The 26,609-nt window shown below is 45.1% G+C and overlaps 2 protein-coding genes across 2 annotated transcripts; one reads left to right on the plus strand and one right to left on the minus strand.

Moving 5' to 3' along the window:
- Positions 1-1,636: 1,636 nt before the first annotated feature.
- Positions 1,637-25,673, plus strand: cyp2y3 (cytochrome P450, family 2, subfamily Y, polypeptide 3). The gene is made up of 9 exons (XM_080732238.1): positions 1,637-1,985; positions 6,338-6,500; positions 7,154-7,303; positions 9,407-9,567; positions 10,552-10,728; positions 19,885-20,026; positions 20,639-20,826; positions 21,141-21,282; positions 24,937-25,673. Exons 1-9 carry the CDS (start codon positions 1,815-1,817, stop codon positions 25,116-25,118), a joined length of 1,476 nt encoding a protein of 491 aa, XP_080588364.1. The 5' UTR covers positions 1,637-1,814; the 3' UTR covers positions 25,119-25,673.
- LOC308290417 (CXXC-type zinc finger protein 1-like) lies at positions 11,810-14,067 on the minus strand. Its single transcript, XM_080732239.1, has one exon. It carries the CDS (start codon positions 13,279-13,281, stop codon positions 11,857-11,859), a length of 1,425 nt encoding a protein of 474 aa, XP_080588365.1. The 5' UTR covers positions 13,282-14,067; the 3' UTR covers positions 11,810-11,856.
- Positions 25,674-26,609: the final 936 nt, after the last annotated feature.

The following is a 26,609-nucleotide window of genomic DNA, read 5'->3' on the forward strand; positions in this document are numbered from 1 at the left end:
AGCTTTCGCCGTGGACAGAAGACTCACCCTTTCAGACTCCACCTAAACCCTTAGCACTACTGGAAAAATCAATGACCATACATGAAGCTAGTTAGCATTTGTTTTTAGGTTATTTAGAAGCCTGTCTTTTCTTGTTTTTTTTTCTAGATAGATATTCATTTGCATTCATTATATTGCTGTTGATGTACTGACATATAATCTTGTTTATTATTGTGATGTTTTTATCTGCTTATTGTAAATCACTTTGGATTAAAAGCGTCTGCTAAATGCCTAAGCTGTAAACTGTAAACTGAATCAGCAATGCAACACTGGTTGAATGGGAACATTTCTTTATGACAGGTCTCTGACCGAAGACATGTTACAGTATGCTTCTGCGGGGTCACAAGCTCAAGGGTTCAATACAAGTTCACGCTTCAGCACTGCTGTACTCTCACCCAGCAGTGATATGCACTAACCAATGGGACAGACCTAAACGCACTTTGTTGACACTCACATTAGCTGCTCAAGTGTGAAAGTTCAAATAAGGTAAGGGAGTAATGCTGCTATATTCAGGGACGTTTGGCAGCCTTACGAGCCTGATATGTGGACCTGCCCTATGTGTGAATGGGTGAATGTTATGCACATTGTAAAGTTCTATGCACCATTTACCATTTTAAATAGCTTGTGAAGCTCACTGCTTTAACCAAGGAGGTGTGGCTTTGACATCAGCACATTATGTAAACGTGACCCCTGACTGCATTCCAACATGCTTGTTTATCAGACCTGGCGATCTGCATAAACATGCTGCTCAGGTGTGTTGCCATGTCTGCTTATTATAAGCGACTTTGGCCTTGTTTTTCCTGTAAAGTCGCTTATTGGTGATTGCGGGTCGCGTTTTTTGGGGGGGCTTGTTTCTAAAGTGTAGTTTCTTATTTGCTTCCCGATGTCATTCAAAGCGGTGGTTCTCAAACATTTTCAGGTCAAGGACCCCCAAATGAATACGTAGTTGTCCGCGTATCCCCATCTGAAAACATTTTGTGCCATGCAGGGAGTAGGGACTCTGAATATAGTTTTAAAGTGCTCATGCATGTCGCTTCTTTTGAGCTTGTTTTCTTAACCTCATATCACCAGGCTTTCATTTACAATGGGCCCTGATCCGTTCGAGGCGGAAACCACAAGCAGAAGAAGCGACGTCGCTTTGTTTTGTTTCCTCCCGTTTGTTTCCCCTATCCCTATTAAAATGCTCGAGTAGCCTAGTGTAGTCTTGCCAGTCGTTACGAGTTGGACTAAAAGATGCATATAATACCAAACGGATTTTCCAAAAGCAAAACTACGCCGCATCAAGGGGATTATTAGGTAGGCCCTAAAAGTATGTCCTTGAGTGCAGGGTAATATTTTGGGTTAAAACTGTTTCCGGTTTGATAGTTCCGGCCAAAGTGTAGTGTTGTAGTGTAGGACATGTTGTAGTGTAGGACTACAACATGGCGTAAAGTGGTTTCCGCTCCCGACCCCGAAAAGTGAAGATACCCTAGGCTAGTTTTCTTAGACCCAGTTGCTTATTTCTCTTGCAGAATCTGGCAACAAGTGCTTAGGTTCAGTCTGCTTTAAACAGCCACTGTGACACACACACACACACACACACACACACACACACACACACTAGCCTGGCTTAGCCAAACAATATCACACTACATCTCCCTCGTGTTAACTTAATGGCAGATAGAGTTTAACTGTGCTAGGCTGCGCACACACACACAGCCACTGTGAGACTGCTATTTAAGGATTGTACAACAACTTAAAGTCAAGTGTGACATTCTCCAGTGCAGAGACTAGTTATGGATCCTATCTCAGGTACATTGCTGCTCACAGGCCTGGTGTTGACCCTGCTCTGGGTGTTCGTGGGGAAGCGCAAAGCGTACCGCCTGCCTCCTGGACCCCCAGCACTGCCTCTCATTGGAAACATGCACCAGCTGGACAAACGCCAGCCTTTTAGATCCGTGGTGAAGGTGAGAAGACACACTACATAGCAATGTTTCTCAGGCACCCTACACACAGTTGCGACAGCTATCGTGTCCGTGTAGTCTGAGATTGAGGGGGGGAAGGGGCGGATCCAATGCATTGTCAATGGAAGGTTGTTTGTTTTTTTGTCGTTGCCGTGTCTCTTGGCCAAAAGACAGCCTGTGGTTGAGCTAGAGACACGGCAACGACAAAAAAACAAACAACCTTCCATTGACAATGCATTGGACCTCCCCCTCATTCTCAGACGATACGGAGAAGATGTTTCACGCATATGTGTGAGTCCGGCCTTAAACTTTTGAATGTCTCCCCTTAAAGGACAACTTTGTTTTTTTTACAACAAGGGTTCATATTTTAGATTGTAATTAACACCTTCTAAGCCTGGCCGTACTCCCTCGGACTTCCTACTGGGTCCCATCAGCCACACGTCTATTCCCGGACTTTTGATATAAATTATAATAAAAAAAAAAAAAAACATCGGAAATTCTTCTCTGTGTCTTTTTGGAGCGATCTGAAAGGGTTAATATGCTCTGACAGTCATTTTCTGGTGCTGGGTGTGATACTCCTAATATCCAGCAGGCCACGCCGTTGACTCACATTCTGGATGGATGGCTGGCCAGGAGGAGCCTCATCCTCTCCCCAGTGTTGAAACTCAGCAAGAAGCTCAAACAAGATGGCTGGTCTTTGTCTCTGTTCGTGGATCGCGGTTTCAATCACGTTCGGGCGCCGCTTCTCTATCGCTCCTTTCCCTGCTTCGCCGCACGTAAACGAATGGAATTGATCTCCCCTCCGCCTCGCCAAAGTAAGATCGCCGACCTCTGCAGGATGAATATGTACGCTGTGTCGAGCACTCCAGTACGTGTTGTTATCATGTGGGCTTTGTTTTTTTAAAACATGTTTGTAAATAAATGGCTTATTTCTTCGGCGCTACCTCTGTTCAGAGGGTTCTGCCGCGGCTTGCAACGTGTTAAAGAAAAGAAAAGGTGAGTGTTAAAAAATCTTTTCATTTATTTTACTGCTTTCTATTGTTTTAGCGATTTTAGGATTTTGATTTCAGTGGGTGGGGCATGCGTACAAGTGGCTAAATATGTATTTTTAGACAATAACCTGGCAATTTCTTTGTTACTATTTACACCAGCCCCCATACTCATCTGCCCATGAAATATTTTGGTGCATCTTGGAAATGGGCTTATTGTGTCTCATATTTCTCCACTTGCATGCATGCTGCATGCATGCAAATCAAAATCGTTAAAATCACTAAAACGATAGAAAGAAGTAAATGAAAACATTTTAACACTCATATTTTCTTTTCTCTAATGACTATCTAAAAATATGAACCCTTGTTGTAAAAAAAACAAAGTTGTCCTTTAATATATATAGACACCAGTAAATCCGTACAGGGGGAATATATCATAGCCATACATTACACTGGAAAAGGCAGGTATTAAAAAGTCCTTAAATTATCACTAGAAATGTGCATAGGCTATAGCCCTAGAATGTCTCCAATGTTCGGTCGATTGACACTCAAATCTGGAGCCATAGAACGCTCCCATTTGCGCGGCGGTTAGCAGCTAATCTGCACGGCCCTAAAGTGCTGCGCGCTACTTGTGTACTCACCCAATAATTAATTCCTCAGCCTGGGAGAAAGACATTGTCCTATAGTGTCATATCCATTTGAAAGTTCTGGCTGAAAACATGTACTTTGTAAAATATCACCACTTATCACGAGCCAACACGGACGACTGACACGACCGGGCGAGGGGCCCGAAATGACTGCTGGACTGAATATATCAAAACTTCCTTTGGGAAGCACAAAACGTACGGGGCACACAATTGACAGGTGCTTGTGATTGACGTGGGGTGACTAATCACACCACCTGCGTGATTGTGTGCCCCGTACTTTTGTGCTTCCAAAAGGAAGTTTTGATATATTCAGTCCAGCAGTCATTTCGGGCCCCTCGCCCGGTCGTGTCAGTCGTCCGTGTTGGCTCGTGATAAGTGGTGATATTTTACAAAGTACATGTTTTCACTGCCAGAACTTTCAAATGGATATGACACTACAGGACAATGTCTTTCTCCCAGGCTGAGGAATACATTATTGGGTGAGTACACAAGTAACGCGCTGCACTTTAGTGCCGCGCAGATTCGCTGCTAACCGCCGCGCAATGGGAGCGTTCTATGGCTCCAGATTTGAGTGTCAATCGACCGAACATTGGAGACATTCTAGGGCTACATAGGCTATACCCTCTACACACTTAAACCTTATGTTGGTTTGTTTACTGTTGAGTGCGAAAACAATGTTCACATTAAGTTAATCATCTGGGGACCCCCCCAAAAATAATTTGGGGACCCCCCTGGTGGTCCCGACCCACAGGTTGAGAACCACTGCTTTTGACCACCACTGCCCCATTTGTTTTGGTTTACCTTTTACCCAGGGTAGGTGTGCTAAAGCACGAGTGCTCTTTCTGCAACACCCTGCTTCACATTCACACAAACCTGGGAGCTTCCCAGTGCAACCACATTCCGACAGTATACTGTATGTTGTACTGGGAGCCAGGCATGTGCACACATAGACATCAAAGGGGGCTTGAGCCCCTGCCCTTTTATCGGTCTGTAAAACCATGAATGCAGTTTTACTATGGTGAAAGAAATGCAAATAGCCCTTTCCATGCCATATACTGTACCTGTAGAAGGCATCATTCAAGAGAATTGCCTTGTCCAAACTCTCCTAAACTTGAAAGCAGCATCTTATGTTGACAGAATTGCCCTCTCTGTGTAGAAATCCATGCCATACGCCACATCTGCAGTATTGACTTGATTATGCTTAGTTCAGTATGGTATCAAGCACCAAAAATAGCCGACCTTCGGTGTTGCGCTGTGGTGGCTATTTTCAATATTTTCAGCAAAAGGCCCTTTTAGAAATGTCAGCCCCTGCCTCTGCACGTCCCTGCTGGGAGCTACCCAGTGCACACATCCTGACAGTATACTGTTGTAGTCTGCTGGGAGCTGCCCATTACAACCACATGCTTACACATTCACTTCCCCACCCAAATCGTTCCTGCCCTTCCGGGAACCTTTCGATCACAAACGCGTCCCCATTACCTTCAGGCCACTGCTGCCTCCATGGGCGCTTTTCGACTGGCAAAGAGCCGGTTCGGGTTCTTTCTCCCGCCTATGGGATGAACTAGGGATGTTAATCGACGCATTATTTGCGAATTGACGCGTCGAGGCCGAAAATCGAGGTGCCGATCGACTTTTTTCACTTTTCTTTCCGCTAAGCAGCAGCTGAGAGGAGAGCACAACGGTGCATTACTTTAAGCAACACAACTTATGCAGCTGCACCCATCAGAACTTGCATCAAAGCCCTAATAATAATTATAATAAATAATTGCTCTTTCTTGCGTTAACATGGAGTCTGTTCTACAGGTGCACTAGAAGCGGAGTGACAAAGTCCATGGAAAGTAGTGGGAGCGCTCAGGCTGGCACCCCAGGCTATAGTGTGTATCAAATGTGGAGCTTTGGTCTGCCTCGCTTTCCCTCCCCGACCGCGTCCACGAGTGTGTTGCATTAACGACGAGTAAATCACTGCACATGAGGCGATCCTGCTATTAACAAGCAAGCTTTCGTGTCAAGCATGCATGCACACATGCATGTAAACAAAACACATCCAGTCAGCGCGCACTGCTATGCCGCATGCACACGAACAGACCAGCAGTGTTTCTCAACCAGTAGTCCGCGGACCTGACTAGCACCGTATGCATGCATGCATGCGAATCTGCGATGCATGCATGCACAACACAGACATTCACTCGTCCCCGACACAGACACACACACCGGTCCTCTCACATTTGGAAAACATTAACGCTTATAACGTTTTTAAACAAGCGAAAACAATCCTTGGTTCCTCTGGTTCAATCTGGTGGAAACGCAAGCCCTTTCGCGGCCGGTTCGCAAGAACGAACTCAAGAAAGTTGAACGGCACTGGTTCTTGAACCAAGGTTCTTTTGGTGGAAAAGGCCCCTACTGTATATGGTGAACCATGCAAGGCAGCAACGTGCTCATCAGGAGCACTTCAGTGTCTTCTTCATGGACCCCTTCCAATTCTCAAGCTGCTGCTCTACCTCCAACTTTTACTTGAGCACAGTTTATATAGCTACTCTACCCACCTTTTGATTTGACCTTCTCACGCCATGCCTCACATTGTGACATGTTGGGAGCTTGTAGATCTGCTATTTTCACTGAATGTTTGCGCCCCAGAACAGGGACGCTGTAATGTCACGCTAAGTTCCTGTGGTTAATTGAAGTTACTTTACGCCATATTCCTGTGTGTGTACGTGTGTAGCTCAGTGAGACCTACGGGCCGGTGATGACGGTGTACATGGGCCCCAAGCGGGCGGTGTTCCTGGTGGGATACGAGGCTGTGAAGGAGGCACTCGTGGAGCAGGCTGATGACTTCAGAGGCCGGGGTTCTTTTCCCTTCATGGTCAGAGCTACCAGGGGATATGGTAGGTATAGAAGCACCTGGGGGATATGTATAGTATATATGTATAGCAGGGGTTTTCAACATGGGTGACAGGTCACCCTGGGGTGCCGTGGCGGCAGTCCAGGGGTGCCTCAGAATGATTTGATGATATTTGGAATTCATCAATATCACTGCATCAATATCACTTCACTATGTGGAGACCTGATTTGCACTATTTATCTATGGCCAAATCTTCACCAAAAATAGCCGATCTACAAGCTCACAACGTGACGAGTTGTGAGCTTGTAGATCTGCTATTTTTGGTGAACCTTCCCCCCAGAATAGGGATACTGGGTTTCAAGTGGTTAAACATCAAGTAAAAAGTTATTTTCAGTCAGTTCTGATGGAAACGGATATTGCTCCGTGACCTAGCCTACCTACCGTATCTCATGTGGAAAGATGTGCATATTTATGTTGCTTATTTAAGATTCTAAAATTTAACAGTGTAACCTAATTCAGGGGTGCCGTGGATGAAAAAGTTATTTACAGGGGGTGCCCTTTTAATTTCGTTTGACCATTATGACGATTATCCCAAAAATAATTGTGATTATCGCAAATACTTGCGATTTAGATGATTAATAAGTAATAATTGTGACAGGCCTAGTCATTATAAAATAAATATTTTTTGTGTGTCAGGTTTAGCCATCGCCAACGGAGACCGCCACCGCCAGCTCCGCCGCTTCACCCTCACCACGCTCAGAGACTTTGGGATGGGACGGAAAGGCATGGAGCAGTGGATCCAGGAGGAGAGCAGGCACCTGGTGGCACGCATACAGGCTACTGAAGGTCAGTGGTGGGAAAAAAGTACTGATATGCTGTGGCATGAACGTGCATAGCCAGGGGCTGAAATTTCTAAAAGGGCACTTTGGTGAAAATATCACTAGTAAAACGCCTCAGGGCGACAAGCAACCTCGCGCCACAGTGATGTGGTCATCAGGGATCTCCATATATGGGCATGAAAGGGATTTGTTCCCCTGGCATCACAGATGTAGGGATGTGGACATCAGGGTTGTGGACATCAGGGATCTCCATATATGGGCATAAAAGGGATTTGTTCCCCTGGCTTCTCAGGGATATGCATATCTCCATATATGGGCATAAAAGGGATTTGTTCCCCCTGGCATCACAGGGATCTCTATAGCAGGGCATCATTAATATTGATGACACCAGGGAACTCCATATATGGGCATAAAAGGGATTATGTTAGTGTGACATCACAGTGAAGCCAGAGCGTGATATCAGAGCGGCAAACCCATTCTGGTAGAGTGGTTCCCCTGACATCACAGTGACATCAGAGCATGATGTCAGAGCGGCAAACCCATAGACACGTGTACATGCCTACACGTGGACAAGCTGTGACGTTTCTCATGCAAACTGCGACCTTCGTTTCCTCTTCATCTTAAAGCAAACATTATCTGGCGAGTATGAAAATGAGAATTACAATGCTTCAAAAGTGACAACAGGCATATCTGTTATAGTTTCTTGAGTGTCTTCTTCAAATTGGATGCTTCATATATGTCCATGTTAAAGAAAGTTGGGTCCCGGGGGAGACATCAAATGTATCTTTTGAGTCACAGGCTTAAACATTTGGGAACTAGTGATCATGATAAGCTCCTCTCTGAAACCATTTGTACTTTGACCTGAAAGTCAGGTCAAAAGCCAATCAAGTTTACTTGGTGTCTGCTCAGCTCACCAGCTGCACTAAATAGCGTTGCAAAGCTAAAACAGAATTTAGTACGAATGTAAAATGGTTTCCACGATCAATATTTTTAGGAAACCTGTTGCATTCAACAGGGTTTCAGAAGGGAACTCTTTTCTGTTCATGTTCTTACTAACTGTGTTGCTCAGTAGAGCTGTACATGAGTCGCTGATCATGGTGGACAGAGCAGTGGCAAATGTATTTTGCACACTACCTGTAGTGTAGGCCACAACATAAATACCGCAACTCTTTGTTTTACTGCAAGAGTCTGCAAGAGAGCCATACACATCTTTTAAGACAGGTTATTTGTTTACAACTGGTCACAAGGTGCATTTCCAGCTGCCGGGGAAAACATGGTAAAACACTGAAAATTCATGGCAGAGGCACCCTGGGCACGATATGCGCTGTGTGTTGTTCCGGAAGTTGTGGCAGAAGGGGCCCCACCATTAATTTCAAATTGAATTATTTTCTTGTTTTTTGTGTCTCTTCCAGCCCCCCTGAATCGTATTCTTTTGAAATCAGCCCCATGCTATGTCACAGGGGGAGGAGGCTCATTTCCTATTGGGCCCCCTCGAGAAGGGGGCGGAACTTTTTGGGAGGCTATATTCTATTGAGACTATATGAGGTGGAACCATGAAGTAAAGTTGTACTAAAATTGGAACGATACAGAGAATTACGATTGACTCTACATGGTTCTCATCGTGGTTCTCTAATATTCTCGGTATCATTCCAATTTTAGCCCAAAGACGGTGGCCCGTTGCCAACAAAGGGCATTTTGGTATTGCATCTGAAACGGCTTGGAATTAGAGAAAGACAGAACATGACATTTCAATATCCGAGTCGTTGTTTAGGATAAAACCATATTATGGACCAATATTTATATAAAATATATATTTTGAAAAGCATGGTGGGGCCCCTTTAAGGGAATTCACGTCATGCGTTTCCGGTCTGTTTACATCCCCCAGCGGGAAAAAAACTAAAGTGTATTGTAGCTCATAACGTTCTTTCGTTCTTTCCCAGCAGAGAACACATTTGCAGGAACACCGCACTGCTAAGTCCCACCTCCGAGAGCCTCATATCGTGCCCAGGCTTTTCTCTTGGCAGATGAGTAAGCCTGGCTACGTGAGGTTATGGCAGAGGCTACTGAATTAATTAACTAACTTTGGTTGCATCGTTCTCCCTGAACACAGGAAAGCCCTTTGACCCTACGTTCTTCCTGAGCTGCACGGTGTCCAACGTGATCTGCTGCCTGGTGTTCGGCGAGCGCTTCCCCTACGACGACGCTCACTTCCTCCATCTGCTGACCAACCTCCAAAACACCCTCAAGTTCTTCAGCAGCCCCTCGGGACAGGTTAGATAGTGATGGACAATATAGTAATAGATAGTTGCTATGGAGTGTTTGTTCACTAGGGCAGGGTTTCCCAAAGTAGGTGCCGTGGTAATGCCAGTGCAGGGGTGCCGCAGAATACAATATCTGATAACATTTGGAATTCATCAATATCACTACATCAGTATCACCTCACTATGCTTAGTAAAACAAACCTGATTTGCGTTGTTCTTTTTCCATCTAGGGCCAACTCTCTTCACCAAAAATAGCAGATCTACAAGCTTGTAGATTGGCTATTTTTGGTGAACCTTCCCCCCAGAATAGGGATGCTGGGGGTCAAGTCTGGTTAAGATTCTAAAAATGTACAGTGTAATTCAGGGGTGCCGTGGATGAAAAGGTTATTTACAGGGGTGCCCTGAGTCAAACAAGTTTGAAAGCCCCTGCACTAGGGGTCTCCCTGTATATCCAGCTCCAGCTCATTAGTGAACAAGAAGGTCAGGATAACATGATTTAAGCCGCTCATTGTCGCTCATTCAATGAAGTACAAAACAGGGTTAATCAAGGATTTCTTTTTTTTTTATCTGATCACAGATAATAATGGATGGTCGGTCAGTCTATACCTGACCGCAAATCTGTGTCACTTTAGATTTGGAACACTTTAACCATTATTTTATGCTTGAACTATTAAAAAATTGCAGATATACAAGCTCCCAGCGCGCTGCAAGCTTGTAGATCAGCTTGAACATCTTGAACATTTGTCTTTGACTATTTTTGACCCGGTTCTATAAATGTCTTCTAAATCCTTCTTCTAAATCAGTGGTCCTCAAACCCTTTCATGTCAAGGACCCCCAAAATTACATGTATTTGGTAGTAAAAAGTAGTAGTCAATAGTTAAAGCATTAAATAATTCTAGGCCTAAATGGGTTAAAGATCAGAGTTGAGAAACAAATGGGATTTGCCTATGGTGGAAACAAAGCCTAGATGTTATCCTCTGGTCATCCCTTGCAGCTGTACAACTTCTGTCCTTGGCTCATGGATCATCTGCCAGGCGGGCACAACAAAGCTTTTGCCAACATCGAAGAAATTAGAGAGTTCATCATGGAGAAGATCAAAAACCACAAGGAGACCATGGACCCAGACTCACCCCGCGATTACATCGACTCCTTCCTCAACAGGCTCAATCAGGTATCTTATCCTTATCCTCCATGTTAGGTTTTGGTACAACAAAAACAATACAGATCCATCTAAAACAATATATTGTGTAAAAAAGCATTGCAGATGCCCTAGCACCCCAAATCATAACTGACTTCGGAAACGTCCCACTGGACTTCAAGCAACTCTGACTTCAGAACAATCAGAAGGTTTTCTATTATAAATCCTTGTTTTGAGTGGTCTCATGTAATATTGTAATATTTTGATATTCATGAGCTGTATGCCATGTGTGTGTGTGTGCGTGTGCGTGCGATTAAATACTTTATTACAAGTTTGCATAGGAAAAGTACAGGACAGTACAGTTCACCGATACAAGGTCAACTAAAAGGATATAGACCACAACAAAGCTGTTTGCATTGGGGTCCCTTTGTACTCAATTCATACAACATTGAATGAAAAAAAACAAACCAAAAAAAAAAACACAGTACTATGCAAAGAAAAAAATCATAAGAAAAAGAAAGTCTTAAAACAAAACAGAAAATGAATGGTATTTACAGTAAAAGGGTCAGGAGTTGGTAAGGATAGACCTTTTTTACCAGTTTCAAGTTGCAGCCGCCTGTAAAAGTGACTTTTTTTAAAGGAGCGATGAAGGGCTCGAGACGCATCAATAAAAGACATAAGTACTGATGATTTTTGACCTCTATATTTGTTTAAAATTTTCTTCAGTCCATAAATTCAGAGGTCAGTGCCATGTTTGGGTTTAAATCCAAACTGGTTGTCTGAGGACAGAGTCAATGTACTTATATACCCTACCCTAAGGGTATTTTATCCAATAAAACCATTTCCATCACTTTAGACAGTAAAGCTACAGTATGGGTCTGTAGTTGTCTAGGCTTTACCAGCCTTGTTCTTAATGACTGGGACCAGTAAAACAGAGAGCCTGACTTATACAGTTCACTGTTAATACAATTAAATAAGTTACTATAACCTCAGCTATATTTTGTGTCCCTGATGTTCCATCTACAGTGCATGGTAAGGATGCTTTACAATAATTGTTAAGGACTTTCACAGTATATTTCGTTTTAGTCATCATAGCTTGGTTTTTATTCAGTTTTCGTCAGTGAAAAAGGGTAGTCGACGATTGGATTTTAGCCAATGAAATTAACACTGATGGGGAACAGATGCAGGCTGTCTGTCCTTGTTGCTCCGAAGATCACTCATCGAGGGGTCATGCTGAATGGTCTGATGCAACAGGAGAGGGAGCAGACCGGCCCTGTTGCTCATGTCAGTCTGGACGTGATGCTCCCGCGCAGAGAGCTCCTCCAGCTTGTACAACGCCCTGACCCGCTCCAGGTCCACCTCGGCTCTCCACAGCTTCTCCCAGTCGTTATGCCTACTGCACGTTCGTTTGGAGAGGCTGCAATGGTCTCCGGTCGGCTCGAATACGTTCCGGACCAGAGGACAGCCGCACACCTCATCCCCCGGGGACTGGATGGGGCCTCTGGGAGAATGCTCCGGACACAGAACCTCAAGCCTTTTGCAGTACGTCTCGCTTCGGGGGTCGTACGTGTCGCAGAAGAGTCTGGTCGCTCCCTCGATCCTCGTCGGATATCTGGAGCCAAAAGAGGTCTGGCGCTCGTACTTGGCGTAACACCGCTCCATGTGTCCCAGAGCCACCTTTGAGTTGACGGTATGACCGCAGGAAACGCAGGCAATCCGCAGATCCTCACTTTCCTTTTTACTCCTGATAGTGCGGTGCAACTCCTCCTCGTCCTGTCGCACCGCCTGCTGCTTGGCCTTGGCGATGACGGCCTCCAGCTCGTGAAAGCGTCGCTCCATCTCGACGAGGCGCAGGCGGGCGCTCTGTTGATCCCGGCGGATTCGCTCCAGCTGCTTCGTGCCGAGCTCCTCGGCGACGCAGGGGCTCTTCCGCCACTGCTGGATACGCTGCGGCAGGATCCGGCGGATCCGATCGGCAGCCAACCTCATGCCACAGTCCTCAGAGCAGTATTTAGAGTCGACACGTGCTGCCTCCACACAGCTGGGCCCCAGGCACTGACGTGGCTTGTTCTCCATCTCCTCCTCCCTCCTCTTCTTCACCTCGTCCGCCTCTTCTTGCAAAGCCAACTCCTCGTCTTTCACGCGTAACCTTTTCCTGCCTCTAACCTCACGCTGTCTGAACTGAACTGTCTTTGTGTCCGCACAGAAGTCACGCTGGGCACAGTCCTCCGACTCCTCCGTCCTACCGCAGGGCTCGCATTGCCCACACTTACGTACAGCAGTACTTGGATTGCCGTGTTTTTCAAATCGGTCCAAATCGGTGTCCTTCTCACAGGTTTTCTCTGAGTGATACTTTACCTCCAGTGAAGGGTTCTCAGCTCTACATCGCACGCAGTACCACTCCCTGATCGCCTTAGCCATTGTCTCAGTGACACTCATGCAGTGCCCGTGGAACAATTCATTGCAAATACTACACCCAATCGTGAAGCCGTTCATATCCCCTTTTCGGCAGATACAGTTAAGTGGTGCATTTCCCCCCTCTTTGCTACTGCTCTCGTGCCCGGCCATAGGGTCCATGTCAGACATTTTTTGAGATTGACGTGTTCCTCGGATAAATCTTATATTATTGTACTGTAAGGTATTCTTGCTGTTTCATGCCATTTTACATTGACTTGTGTTTTTGCGGAGTGGCGCTGTAGGAGACTAAACCTTTTATAAGAGTGTTGTCTGTATCGGTCCAACTCCATAGCTAAATTAGCTGCACCGATCAGCGCCTAACTTCGAGGGCATAATTCCAGAATCTTAACAGTTGCGTCTGCTCCACTATGAGAGTTCTGTCCCTTTTTATACCGTTCCTTTGAGCAGCTCAAGTCATCCTGGTGATGTCAGAAACGAGTCAGCTATGACTATATTAAGGAGCATGTGATGTCAGACATGGATGTGTCGTCAGCTCCATATATGGAGATCTAGGGGATGCAGGAGAAAACCGTATATGGAGTCCATGACATGGATGTAAACCATGTTATAGTCTTTTTAAAATGCAGGATTGAAACCTTGCTCAAATTCTGAGTCATAGATATGTCATAGTTGACTGATGAAGCGAGGTCGCGCCATCTATCTTGGCCATCTGTCTTGGCCATAATGGATTCTGTTAGTGTGGTTCTCCTACAGGGCATCATCTGGGATACAATCCCTTTTATGACCATATATGGAGATCCTAACAGAATCCCTTTTATGCCCATATATGGAGATCCCTGCTCTGAGTATCTGACATCACTAATCCCTTTAATGCCCATATATGGAGATCCCTGACAGAATCCCTTTCATGCCCATATATGGAGATCCCTGCTCTGAGTAGGCTATCTGACATCACTGTGATGTCACCTGTTTATGCCTATATATGGAAATCCCTGCTCTGAGTATCTGACATCACTGCGATGTCACCTGTGATGTCACAGTGTCACACCACCACAGTATCAGGCGTTACACGTATACATGTATATATATATATATATATATATATATATATATATATATATATATGAAGAGTTCATTTGCAAAAACAGATAACTCCGTTTTTATAAATGTTCACAAATCCAGTTTTTTTATTGTGCACTCAAAGTAATATCAATCAAACTGAAGTTGGGTGGATTTGACTAAGTAAAAATGACTTAACAAAATAGATGTATCATAAAAAATGTAACTTTATTGGAAAATAGTTTTTCTTTTAATTTAAACTTATTTTTTTGGCAAAAACAGATAACTCCAACAGTCGTTTTTTTATCAAAAACAGATAACTCCACAATTGATGTTTCACCATTGAATTTTGCCATATCGAGGACGCAAAAAGGATTTCCAGAATTTTACAGGAGAGCAAAAACAAAGTTTTGACAACATACTTAAGTAGTCTGTACTTTTATAGGGGCCACATGTAGCCACCAGGGGGCACAATAGGGGACAACTCAGGGGCCCCGGGGGTGCTAAGGGTGCACCGTTGTTCCAATCTGCACCAAACTTGGCACAACCACTGTTCAGGGGTCTACCATGACAATAGTCACACCAGGGGCCACCTCACAGGCCACACCAGGGGCCCCAGTGTACCATATCAAGGGCCCCCGGGGGCCCCAGGGTGCCAAAGGCACACCATTGCTCCAATCTGCATCAAACTTAGCATGAACACTGTTTAAGGGTCTGCCATGACAATAGTCACACAAAGGGCTAAACCAGGGGCCCCAGTGTACCATATCAGGGGCCCCCGGGGGCCCCGGGGTGCCAAAGGCACACCATTGCTCCAATCTGCATCAAACTTAGCATGAACACTGTTTAAGGGTCTGCCATGACAATAGTCACACAAAGGGCTAAACCAGGGGCCCCAGTGTGCCATATCAGTGGCCCCTGGGGTCCCCAGGTGCCAAAGGCTCACTGCTGCTCTGATCTGCACCAAATATGGCACAAACACTGTCCATGGGTCTACCATGACAATAGTCACACCAGGGGCCACCTCACAGGCCTCATCAGGGGCCCCTGTATATCAGGGGCCACTGGGAGCCACACGCCACATGGGGCCACATGGTAGACCCCTGAACATTGTTTGAGAAAATGTTGGTGCATAATGGGGCAACAGTGCGTCTATGGCACCCAGAGGCCCATGGGGGCCACACATGGCCCCTGAGAGCCACACATGGCCCCTGGTGTGACTTTCCTCATGGCAGACCCCTGAACAGTGTTTGAGACACTTTTGGTGCATAATGGGGCAACAGTGTGCATAATGGGGCAACAGTGTGCATAATGGGGCAACAGTGCGCCTATGGCACCCAGAGGCCCCTGGGGGCCACACATGGCCCCTGGGAGCCACACATGGCCCCTGGTGTGACTTTCCTCATGGCAGACCCCTGAACAGTGTTTGAGACACATTTGGTGCATAATGGGGCAACAGTGTGCATAATGGGGCAACAGTGCGCCTATGGCACCCAGAGGCCCCTGGGGGCCACACATGGCCCCTCGGAGCCACACATGGCCCCTGGTGTGACTATCTTCATGACAGACCCCTGGAACAGTCTTTGAGAGAAGTTTGGTGCAAAACGGGGCAACAGTGCGCCTGTGGCACCCAGAGGCACCTGGGGGCCACACATGGCCCCTGGTTTGACTATCCTCATGGCAGACCCCTGAACAATGTTTGAGACAAGTTTGGTGCATAATGGGGCACCATCTTGGATCACATGGTCTAAACACGCTGCCCAATGGATTTATCTGTTTCTGCAAACAAAGAGCTATGTCACTTGTCTGTTTTTGCTACAAAACATGATCTTTGAGGGCGTTTAGAATGGGATATATCTGCCTTAACAACAAAATTGATTTTATATTCTAATAAAACTCTAACTTAACTGTTATTTACAATAGTCATCTCATTTTTTTCCAAAATGGCTTTTATCTGTTTTTGCAAATGAACTCTTATACATACATACGGACAAGCTGTGCCGGTACTGACAGTAAACTGCAACCTATGGTCGCAATAACTGTAATTTAGAGGAAGCTTGCACTAAATAATTTCACTCATAACTGGAGCAAATTTGTAATTTGACTGCAGTCAAATCTGACATCACTGCGATGTCACCTGTGATGTCACAGTGACACATCACCACAGTATCAGGCGTTACACGTAAAGATTTATATATATATATATATATATATATATATATATATATATATATATATATATATATATACACACATATACATACGGACAAGCTGTGCCGGTTCTGACAGTAAACTGCGACCTACGGTCGCAAATAACTGTAATTTAGAGGAAGCTTGCACTAAATAATTTCACTCATAACTGGAGCAAATTTGTAATTTGACTGCAGTCAAATCCTGACTTTGTTTAACAAACCGTTGGGCCTATAATATACATGCTCTGGAATGATACAAGTTGGGAACATTGCATATATAATATATAATGCATGGCCCACCATGTTATGCAATAGCTGTTATCAGCGTACGCCAGGGATATTTAACAAGGTTAGGCAGGGGGCCACAATTGTAAAATGAAATTACTTAAAGTCGGGGCCCGACTTTAAAGGGCCTACACCATGCTTTTAAAACTATATTTTTTGTATAAATATATGCTCAAAATTGAGTCTTAGACAGGTCTTAACCCCCAACACACACCCTGACCATTCCTCTTGTTTCTTATAGCTGTGCTATTATTAGGCCCTGCAGCTGCAATACCAAAACGGCCTTTGTTTGCTCAGTGGCGCATCTAGTGGGGTTTTTCCACCCTCCCCCTCCCCCCTCTCCAACGTTGTCGACAACAAATAATGTAATATTGGGCCAATACAAAAATAGGATAATGTTCCAGCTCTGATTATAGCCTACTGTAGGCCTATGTTGTATGATATAAGCCTACTGTCAAATCCTCTTCCTCCTGGTTGGAGGCTTGGAGCGTTTTCATCTGCAGCGCAGCGGGCAGCAGCGGCCCCGTGTAGCCGTGGATAGAGAGAGGAGAGGCGGGGTGTGGAGCTCTTTCTAGCCGGAGATAGTGAAGAGTGAGGCGGGGTGGCCAGCTCTCTATAGCCGGGGACAGCGATAGAAGAGGCGGCGTGTAGCCGTGGATAGAGAGAGGAGAGGCGGGGTGTGGAGCTCTTTCTAGCCGGAGATAGTGAAGAGTGAGGCGGGGTGGCCAGCTCTCTATAGCCGGGGACAGCGATAGAAGAGGCGGCGTGTAGCCGTGGATAGAGAGAGGAGAGGCGGGGTGTGGAGCTCTTTCTAGCCGGAGATAGTGAAGAGTGAGGCGGGGTGGCCAGCTCTCTATAGCCGGGGACAGCGATAGAAGAGGCGGCGTGTAGCCGTGGATAGAGAGAGGAGAGGCGGGGTGTGGAGCTCTTTCTAGCCGGGGACAGTGATTAAGCTCTCTATAGCCGGGGAGAGTGAAGGGAGGACCGGGACAGTCTGCTTGAGCTGCTTGTCGCGGCCGGGACCGCCGCTGTCCACCGGGTCGGAGCTGCTTGTCGCGACCGGGGCCGCCGCTCTGTCCACCGGGTCGGAGCTGCGGCGGTCCCGGCCGCGACAAGCAGCTACTTGGTTAAGAAATCGCGGTGGATTCGGCCACCGCGGCTCGCTCCCACCCGGCCACCGCGGCGAGCTCCGCGGCTCGCTCCCACCCGGCCACCGCGAGCTCCCACCCGGCCACCGCGGAAAATTTAGGCCCAGGCTTCAGAAGGCCTCGGATCATTAAAAATAGGTCTTTTGTTTCCTTGTTAGAAGGGACGAAGCTTGGGTCCTCGCAGTCTATAACGTCACATTTATAGTGCAATCCAGGAACGTTAAGACTTCTCCTTGGACATGTTGATAGCAAAAATGTTCATAGAATAAAAGTGAGTGAGAGCACTGAGTGAGCAGCCCCAGAACAGTAAGCCAGCTGCAGATGGAAGTGGAGGCTAAGCAAATTAGAAACAAATGAGGGGCTGGGTTTAGAAGAGTAGCTCTGGTTTTTACCTGAAGGGCGGGGGGGGGGGGGGGGGGGGGACGGACGGACGGACGGACGAGAGTGTCGTCACTCTCGTCAACTCTCAGAACAGCACTGTTCTGAGAACCCGTGGAAAGCTTTTCATCTCTGTCTGCCCAAAACCAGAGAAAGACACAACGGTCAGAAATAGGACTTTGTGAGGATAGAAGGTGCCAGTGGGACCCCAAAAAAAGGTTTTAAAATAGAAAAAGTGAAAATTCATGGTGTAGGTCCTTTAAGTAATTTCAAAATTTCAAAAGTTAATGGTTTAACCAGAAACCGTATATGAGTTTTGAGTGCAGTTCGTCCATTACAAGCCATCTCCCTCAATTTTGTAGCAACCTATTTCTGAGTGACACTCAACTAATGGTTCATGAAACCAGCTAGTTCTCTCTCTCTCTCTCTCTCTCTCTCTCTCTCTCTCGCTCTCTCTCTCTCTCTCTCTCTCACTGAACTGTCCACAGGTTGATGAATTGATGTATTACCTTGCTTATTGTAAGTCACTCTGGATTAAGAGCGTCTGCTAAATGCCTAAATTGTAATTAGTCGTCTTCTTCCAACTGTAGTATGTCCCAAATGCTATCTAATTAGTGTGGTTGCCCAGCAGGGCAACCACACTATAGTCCTGGGGAAACTTTATTTATAGAGTATTTAGAGTAACCAAAAGTTTGACCCCTTCTCCTCCCACAGTTTTCGCGCCACAAACTCACGCCATGTCAAATTGACCGGCTTCATCAGGAATCGTGTGCTTGCATTTTCTGTAGATAAAGTTTGGATAGTTGAATTGATATTAATTTATTAGTAAATTAATTTCCCCCACTGACTTTAATTAAAAATTAAACTTTTCCCAAAAATGGAGATGACTGACATAGATGTATGACACCATAGACCACATGAGGCCATATATGTCCATATATGGGCAATTGGGCATTTCCCCCGAAAACATTAATATTAAGTCCATATGTATATGGATATATATTAATAAAGTATGGGCATTCCCAGATGATGCCCTGTTAGGCCCTGTTAGGGTTTATAGATGCCCTGTATGCTGAATCCATTGCAAGCATTTGTTTTGCACAAAAAAACATTCCTTGGGCTAGAAATGGCCCCAGAAAACGATGGTTTAGTGAGTCATCACTTTTCACAGTTGTGTGGGTGTTTTCTGGGGATTCAGCATCATGACAAACCCCTAGTTAGACCCCTCACATCCTACATAAATGCCCAGAAAAAAAAAAAGGCTGCTGTGGCGACCCCGAAGGTCGCCGACTCAGGCGCTTTTAGACTAATTAGCACGAAAAAGCCCTAAGGCCTCCGACTACCTCACTATGTTCATTATAAGATTGGACCATTTCTGTCGAGAGAGAGAAGAGAGAGTGTGTGTATCATTATGCTATTGGGTGATTGGAGTCCACTCGAATATAGATATAGGGAGAAGGCTTGTAATGAACCGCACTCAGAACTCATGTTGTTCTCTTGTTGTCTTGTGGCCCCCGAATTCAACAAATTATTTAAACCCGTAGCCAATCAGGGACCAGCATTTCTGGTAACGTCATCATCATTAACACAATCCTACACCAATACCTCATTTTAAGCCATCTTCGTCGATATGTATACCTTGCATGTCGATAGTTTCGATATATTGCCCAGCCTTAGTATACAGTTTGTTCACTCTTGTGTGTGTTTAGGAAAAGGAGCTCCAAACATCAGAGTTCCACTATGAGAACCTGGTGTCCACGGTGTTAAATCTGTACCTGGCAGGAACAGAGACTACCAGTACAACACTCCGATTCACCCTCAGTGTGCTCATGAAGTATCCCAACATACAGGGTAAGTATAGTACTCCAACATACAGGGTAAGTGATTAGTACCCCAAAATACAGTACAGGGTAAGTGACTAGTACCACAACATACAGGGTAAGTGACTAGTACCCCAACATACAGGGTAAGTGACTAGTAACCCAACATACTTGCCACGATGGCATCGAAACTGAACACACACTACCTGGGTGCCAGAGCAGAACCTCTGCGGCTCTGCCCAAAATCTTTCTCCTGTTGGCCAGCGCCAACAGGAGACGAATTTGTGCAAAACAAATTTTTGGACAGTACTCCTACAGATTTTGTCCAAGAATCATGCAAATCGGTACACGGATAGCTCAGATTTTTACCCATATATGGAGATCCCTGATGTCATCAATCTTAAGCCCCTTTAGGGTGAGGTCGCTTTTCGCCCTTAGGCGTCTTACTGGTTTATTCTAACTCATTTTGCAAGTCTAGTGCACCATACCAAAATAATTTAAACGGTCAATTGGCGGTGAGCCAATACACAAATGGTTAATTAAATATGAGCTGATATGCAACATTACCATTTCATTTTTGACTTCAACAAAATGTTGTCAATGAGTGTCAAATTTTCCTTTTTTCGTCCCTCTTTTCGTTCAGAGCAAATGCAGAAGGAGATTGATGCCGTGATTGGACAAGAGAGGTGCCCAAATATGGAGGACAGGAAGTCCCTCCCCTTCACTGATGCAGTGATCCATGAGGTCCAGCGGTTCGTGGATATCGTACCGATGAACGTTCCTCACTACGCACTACAAGACATCTCCTTCAGGGGCTACACCATCCCTAAGGTATCTGTCATGGACATCTCCTTCATGGCTACACCAGGGGTCTTTAACGTTTTCAGGCCAAGGACCCCTAAAGCCCTTTGCACACAGGCGCGTTTATCCGCACGGATAAAACGGACAATTTAATTTTTTTAAAAGAAAACAATGATTCTCTACGACCTCATGCACACCGGATCCGAATTAGCCGTGCGACGAGTGGATGCAGCTGTGCGTTTTTTTCTTGATCGAACCCAGTACGAATTGTGCGTCTTCACTCCTTTCATTGCAGCGCCGATTCCTCAGGGAACACTGATCTTCCCCATGCCGTGTTGTTTCAGGGAACCCTGATCTTCCCCATGCTGCACTCCATCTTGAGAGAGAAAGACCAGTGGGCCACGCCCTGGTCCTTCAACCCACAGCACTTCCTGGACCACAACAGCAACTTCAAGAAGAGCCCCGCCTTCCTGCCCTTCTCTGCAGGTATGGGCCTACTGTACAGCACTGCGCTGCACAACATTATTTAAAGCTGCAATACATGGCTGGCAGAGACGTGCAGAGAATGTTAGAGAGGCAGGGGCTGACAAATCCAAAAGGGCCATTGGTGAATATATTGAAAATAGCAGACCTCCAAGCTCACAATGTGTCGCGCTGCGACGAGGTCGGCTATTTTCGGTACTTTATACCACACTGAACTAAGCATAATCAAGTCAATACTGGAGATGTGGCGTAACGGCATGGATTTTACACAGAGATGGGAATTCTTTCAAAATAAGATGCTGCATTCAAGTTCAGGAGAGTTTGGACAAGGCACTTCTCTTGAATGCTGCCTTCAGGTATGGCATGGAAAGAGGGTATTTGCATTTCTTTCTCCATAGTAAAAAATCAAACCTCGGTTCGAAGTGAAGCGGTGAACTTTCTATTCTATGTGTTCTAGAGTTATGAACTCTGTGATCTATACATTCTATACGAATTGTCATGTGAAGCTTGACCAATCCTCAAAGTATCCAATCATCAGACCGGGACGGACACTACACACATACGTATGGACGGACGGACGGACGGACGGACGGACGGACGGACGGGACAGGACAGGACAGATAAAACCTGTTCATTCTGGACTGATATGACCATATATGGACATGGGACACACATTTTGTTTTTGAAAAACCCTATTCATTCTGGACTGATATTCTGGACGTACGGGACAGATAAAACCTGTTCATTCTGGACTGGAATGACCATGGACATGAGGTGACAGACATTTTGTTTTGATAAAACCTGTTCATTCTGGACTGAAATGACCATATATGGGCGTGGGACCAAGGTTATTATAGTAAACGAAAACTAACTAAAAAACGAAAACTAGAATGAAAAAACATTTTAGTTAACTGAAATAAAAATAAAAACTAAGCTTTTTAAAAAAAAAAAAACTAACTGAAACGATATTGTGTGTTTACAAAACTAACTAAAATAAACTAAAATTATAGAGAAAATCTCCTTAGTTTTCGTCTTTTGTCTTTTGTGGAAATAAAAAATAAAAAACACCAGATGGTGTTGTCAAAGAGAGAAGTTGTATGTCTCAACATTCCTGCCACTCTCAACAAGATGTTTTGTTGATTTTCTTTATTAGACAATACTTTTTCCGGAGCTTTTTTAATCTCACCCCTGACAAATACCGTAAAAGACTAAAACTAACACTAAAACTAATAAAAACTAAACTAAAACTAAGCATTTTCAAAAAATAAAAACGAAACGAAACTAGCAACCTCACTTTAAAAACGAATTAAAACTAAACTGTAATTGAAAACAAAACCTCAAAACTAATAAAAATAAAAACTAATGGAAAAATCCAAAACTATTATAACCTTGCGTGGGACACACAAAGCCACTCATTGGAAGCGGCTTTCACCGCTTCAAAAACTACATTCGTGTCTGGAGAGGGCACTTTTTTACAGACGGGTAAAAGGTCTTTTACATAAGACTTTTATATAATCGCAGGTAGCGGGTCGGTCCGCGGATCTGATTAATGACGGGCGGGGCAGACACGGGTTGTCAAAATTGGACCCGTGCTGGACTCAGCCTCATGGCTCGGCAAGGCTTACTGCTTGGCCATGGGATATTGTGCCATTCCTCCCATGTTTGCTCCCTGCTGAACAAGCACCACAAAGCAACCTACAGCACAGTGTAGAACAGAGGAACAGAGGTCTTCCCCTGCCAGCTTCCCTCCCCATCAGGCACGTGCCCCTGCCCTTTTATCTGTCTGTAAAAAGTGCCCTCTCCAGACCATGAATGCAGTTTTTACTATGGTGAAAGAAATGCAAAATACCCTCTTTTCATGCCATGCCATACCTGAAGGCAGCGTTCAAGAGAATTGCCTTGTCCAAACTCGTATGTTTAAAGAATTGCCCTCTATTGACTTGATTATGCTTAGTTCAGTGTGGTATCGGGAGTGTGTCGCTGTTACTACATGTCATCTTTTTGACACTCGACTCTAACCCTAACCCTAATCTGGAGTGGAGTGAGTCGCCAACCCTCCGGTCGAAAATGATGGTCGTTCGAAAGAGCGCGATTTTACCGTGGTTATCAAGCACCAAAAATTACCAAGCTCACACCGCGGTCTGCTATTATTTTCACCAAAAGGCCCTTTTAGAGATTTCAGCCCCGGCCTCTCTAACATTCTCTGCATGTCCCTGCTCCCCATATAACATGTTTGCTTGAAGCACCAGGCTAAGCCAGAGAGGCACTGTGGTGCAGGAATTGAAACCCCTAGTCTCCATGGTGGCGGGCAGAAACGTTACACCTAAGAAATCTGCACCTGGATGGTATCGTGCCCCTTTGGCTCGAGGCCCATTCAGAGTGGGATTGTTTGGGCTACATCCAGAGCTGACTAATTGTCAAAGGATACCTCTGGTGTCATTTCACGTCGTTTGGCTCAGTGCCAACCTCCGGGCACGCATCACTAAACCTTTTTGTTTTGGCCCCGCCCTCTTCCATGGCCCTGTACCATGCAGAGTTGTCTGATCCGCAGTGGTGGAAAAGGTACTTGATTGTTTTACTCGAGTAACAGTATCAATACTGCAATATAGAAATACTAGTAAAAGTAAAAGTACGAAAGTATTAGCATCAAAATATACCAGTACCAAAAGTAAAAGTGAAAAATCATTGTCTTGTCAGAGAGCAGTACTATTCTGTATTCTTGTAATTTTGTCATTTTCTGTATGCATGTGGTTCTCAAACATTTTCATTGGCAAGGATGAAATAATAGTTAAAAGTAGGGGAGAGTGAGATCAATAACTTTTCACAGACTACTTGAAATGTACTAGTCATCTTTTGCTAAGAAACGTACAGTATAAACAGTATGTGCCCTAATTAATAAGAAAATGTATAAGCTTTCACTAATAAGGACAAGACTAAAAGATTGCTTTTAAAGGAGTAGTTCACCCCCAAAATGACTTTTTTTTCTATTGATTACTCATGCCATAGAGACTTCAATAATATTTTTTTGTATTCGTCGCATTCCTAAGATGAAAATGTGATTATAGTAAATTCCGGATGGGGACCCAAATGCATGACCCTGGATGGGGACCCAAATGCATGGCACTGAATGGGGAAACCGTCAGGGTATGTTTTACTATAATCATTTTTTTTGTCTTAAAACAAAAAAATATTATTGAACTCAAGACTCCATGGCATGAATTGGAGGAAAAAAATCATTTTGGGGGTGAACTACTCCTTTAAGTTAATCATCTGTGGACCCACCAAAATCTGCAGGCCTTTATGGTCATAGACATATAAAGGTAGACCGGTGTGGGGCGTTGGTAAAAGAGGACTGGCAAGCCTCCCTATAACTCTATGCAAGCCTCCGGAATTCTGAGGTGGGGCTCTTGGGAATTCTTAAGGACGCTTCCTTGTGAGTCACAGAATGGGATGCTCGGTAGGCCAATCAGATGCAGGACTGGCGGGACTCCCTCTTTCCCATTGGAGGGGGCAGCAGAGTGCCTTCTGCACTTCCACAGTTACGCACTTCCGCCAGTCCTGTTTGACCTGTCTCACCAATGAACTGCAGCGGCGGATGAGGTATCTAGCTTTTTATATCTGTGTTTATGGTTGTGTTTTGTCTTCGTGTGTCCCCAGGGAAGAGGGCGTGTCCCGGAGAGTCTCTGGCCCGTATGGAGCTCTTCCTGTTCCTGGTGTCGCTGCTGCAGCGCTTCAGCTTCTCCAGCAGCGGCGGTCCAGACTCCATCGACCTCAGTCCGGAGTTCAGCAGCTTCGCCAACATCCCCCGCAAGTACCCCGTCATCGCCACCCCGCGCTGAGCCCCGCAAGTGGAGGTGGAAAATAACTGAAAGTAGGATCTGTACTTTTTAAAGTAATTGTTAAATTGTCACTGTCGGGCAGAAACCTTGTATCTCCAAGTTTTAATTTCTTTTTTACAAGTAAAGCCCTGCTTCACCATACAAGGCCGTTGCACAAAAGTAGTGAAAACAGCAGATCTACAAGCACACAATGCCTCGCGGTGCGAGGCGTTGTGTGCTTGTAGATCGGCTGTTTTCACTAGTTTAAATCGTTTCGGACAATGAATAAGAGTAAATTAAATTCAGGTTTTTTACATACTTATGAATGCATTGGGACTGCTGCTCGCTAACCCCAGCAGGTGGCAGTAGTGCAAGATTATGTGACGTGTCAGACCATGAATATTTGGTTGAGGTTGTTTTAGATAATTAGAGGGGTCTATCTAGTTCAGAGTTATCGATGAGACCCATGTAGACTCTTACGTTGATGCTGCAATAGATATTTATTTTTGTACATGTGCAGATTATGTGTGGTGGCCTGGGAATTAAAATGTTGAAATAAATGTTATAAAAAGTGGATTTCTGAATAGTATTTTTCTCTTCCTGGTTAATGACATGATTACACCCATCCTCCGTTCACTCCACTGGCTCACCCATCTCCTTCAGGATTCAATACAAGATCCCCCTCCTCACACACCAGTGCATTTACGGCAATTCCCACTTATAACCACGACCAGACACTCAGACATAACCATGACTGGCTATTCAAGACACCTGTTTCACCTTTACACATAGAGATACCGTGGTGACCAGTGCCACGTACATTGATCTTGACCATTGGTCTATGGTCAAGATCAATCGTGTAGGACATATGCACAACCACCAAGGCACACACACATCTATGGGAGTGTACAGATATGTAATTGCCTTATCTCGAGTATGCGCATGTAGATAGACACTACTGATGTTAGTGCTATAAAAACCCTGTAGACCCCAGAAACGGGGCCCCTGTCCTCGGCGGCACTTAGAGGACATCAGGGACGTGCTGGGCCCCTGATTCAGCCCGGGAAAAAGAGTTGGAGAGGCCCTCATTGCGTGCTATAGAGAGAGATCTCTCTCTATGGCGCTGCTGCTACTCAAAGATTTGCCATTTCAGATCATGACAGTGACAAGCCAGTGGGCCAATTACATGAGTTATACAGTATTTCGTCGTTGCCGGATGGAAACCTTGTATGTCCAAAACCGTTTGTTTTGTATTTATCATTTTAAAAATGATTTAAACTATTGGTTTAAGTGGTTTAACTGAAGTGATATTGATGTAATCAAAATATTAAAGTATTCTGCGGCACCCTTGGACTGGCGGCACTGCACCCACTTACGCTGGTTACGCACATGTCCAGAAAGCTTGTGGCTAGATTCCTCTAATTCAATCCCATCTCCCTCCATTTGTTGTAGCTACTTCTGAGTTTTGAGCAGTGGTGTAAAGTAACCAAGTACATTTACTTAAGTACTATA

Source organism: Nannobrachium achirus (assembly GCF_963921795.1).
Source record: "Nannobrachium achirus genome assembly, chromosome: 8".
Classification (NCBI taxonomy): domain Eukaryota; kingdom Metazoa; phylum Chordata; class Actinopteri; order Myctophiformes; family Myctophidae; genus Nannobrachium; species Nannobrachium achirus.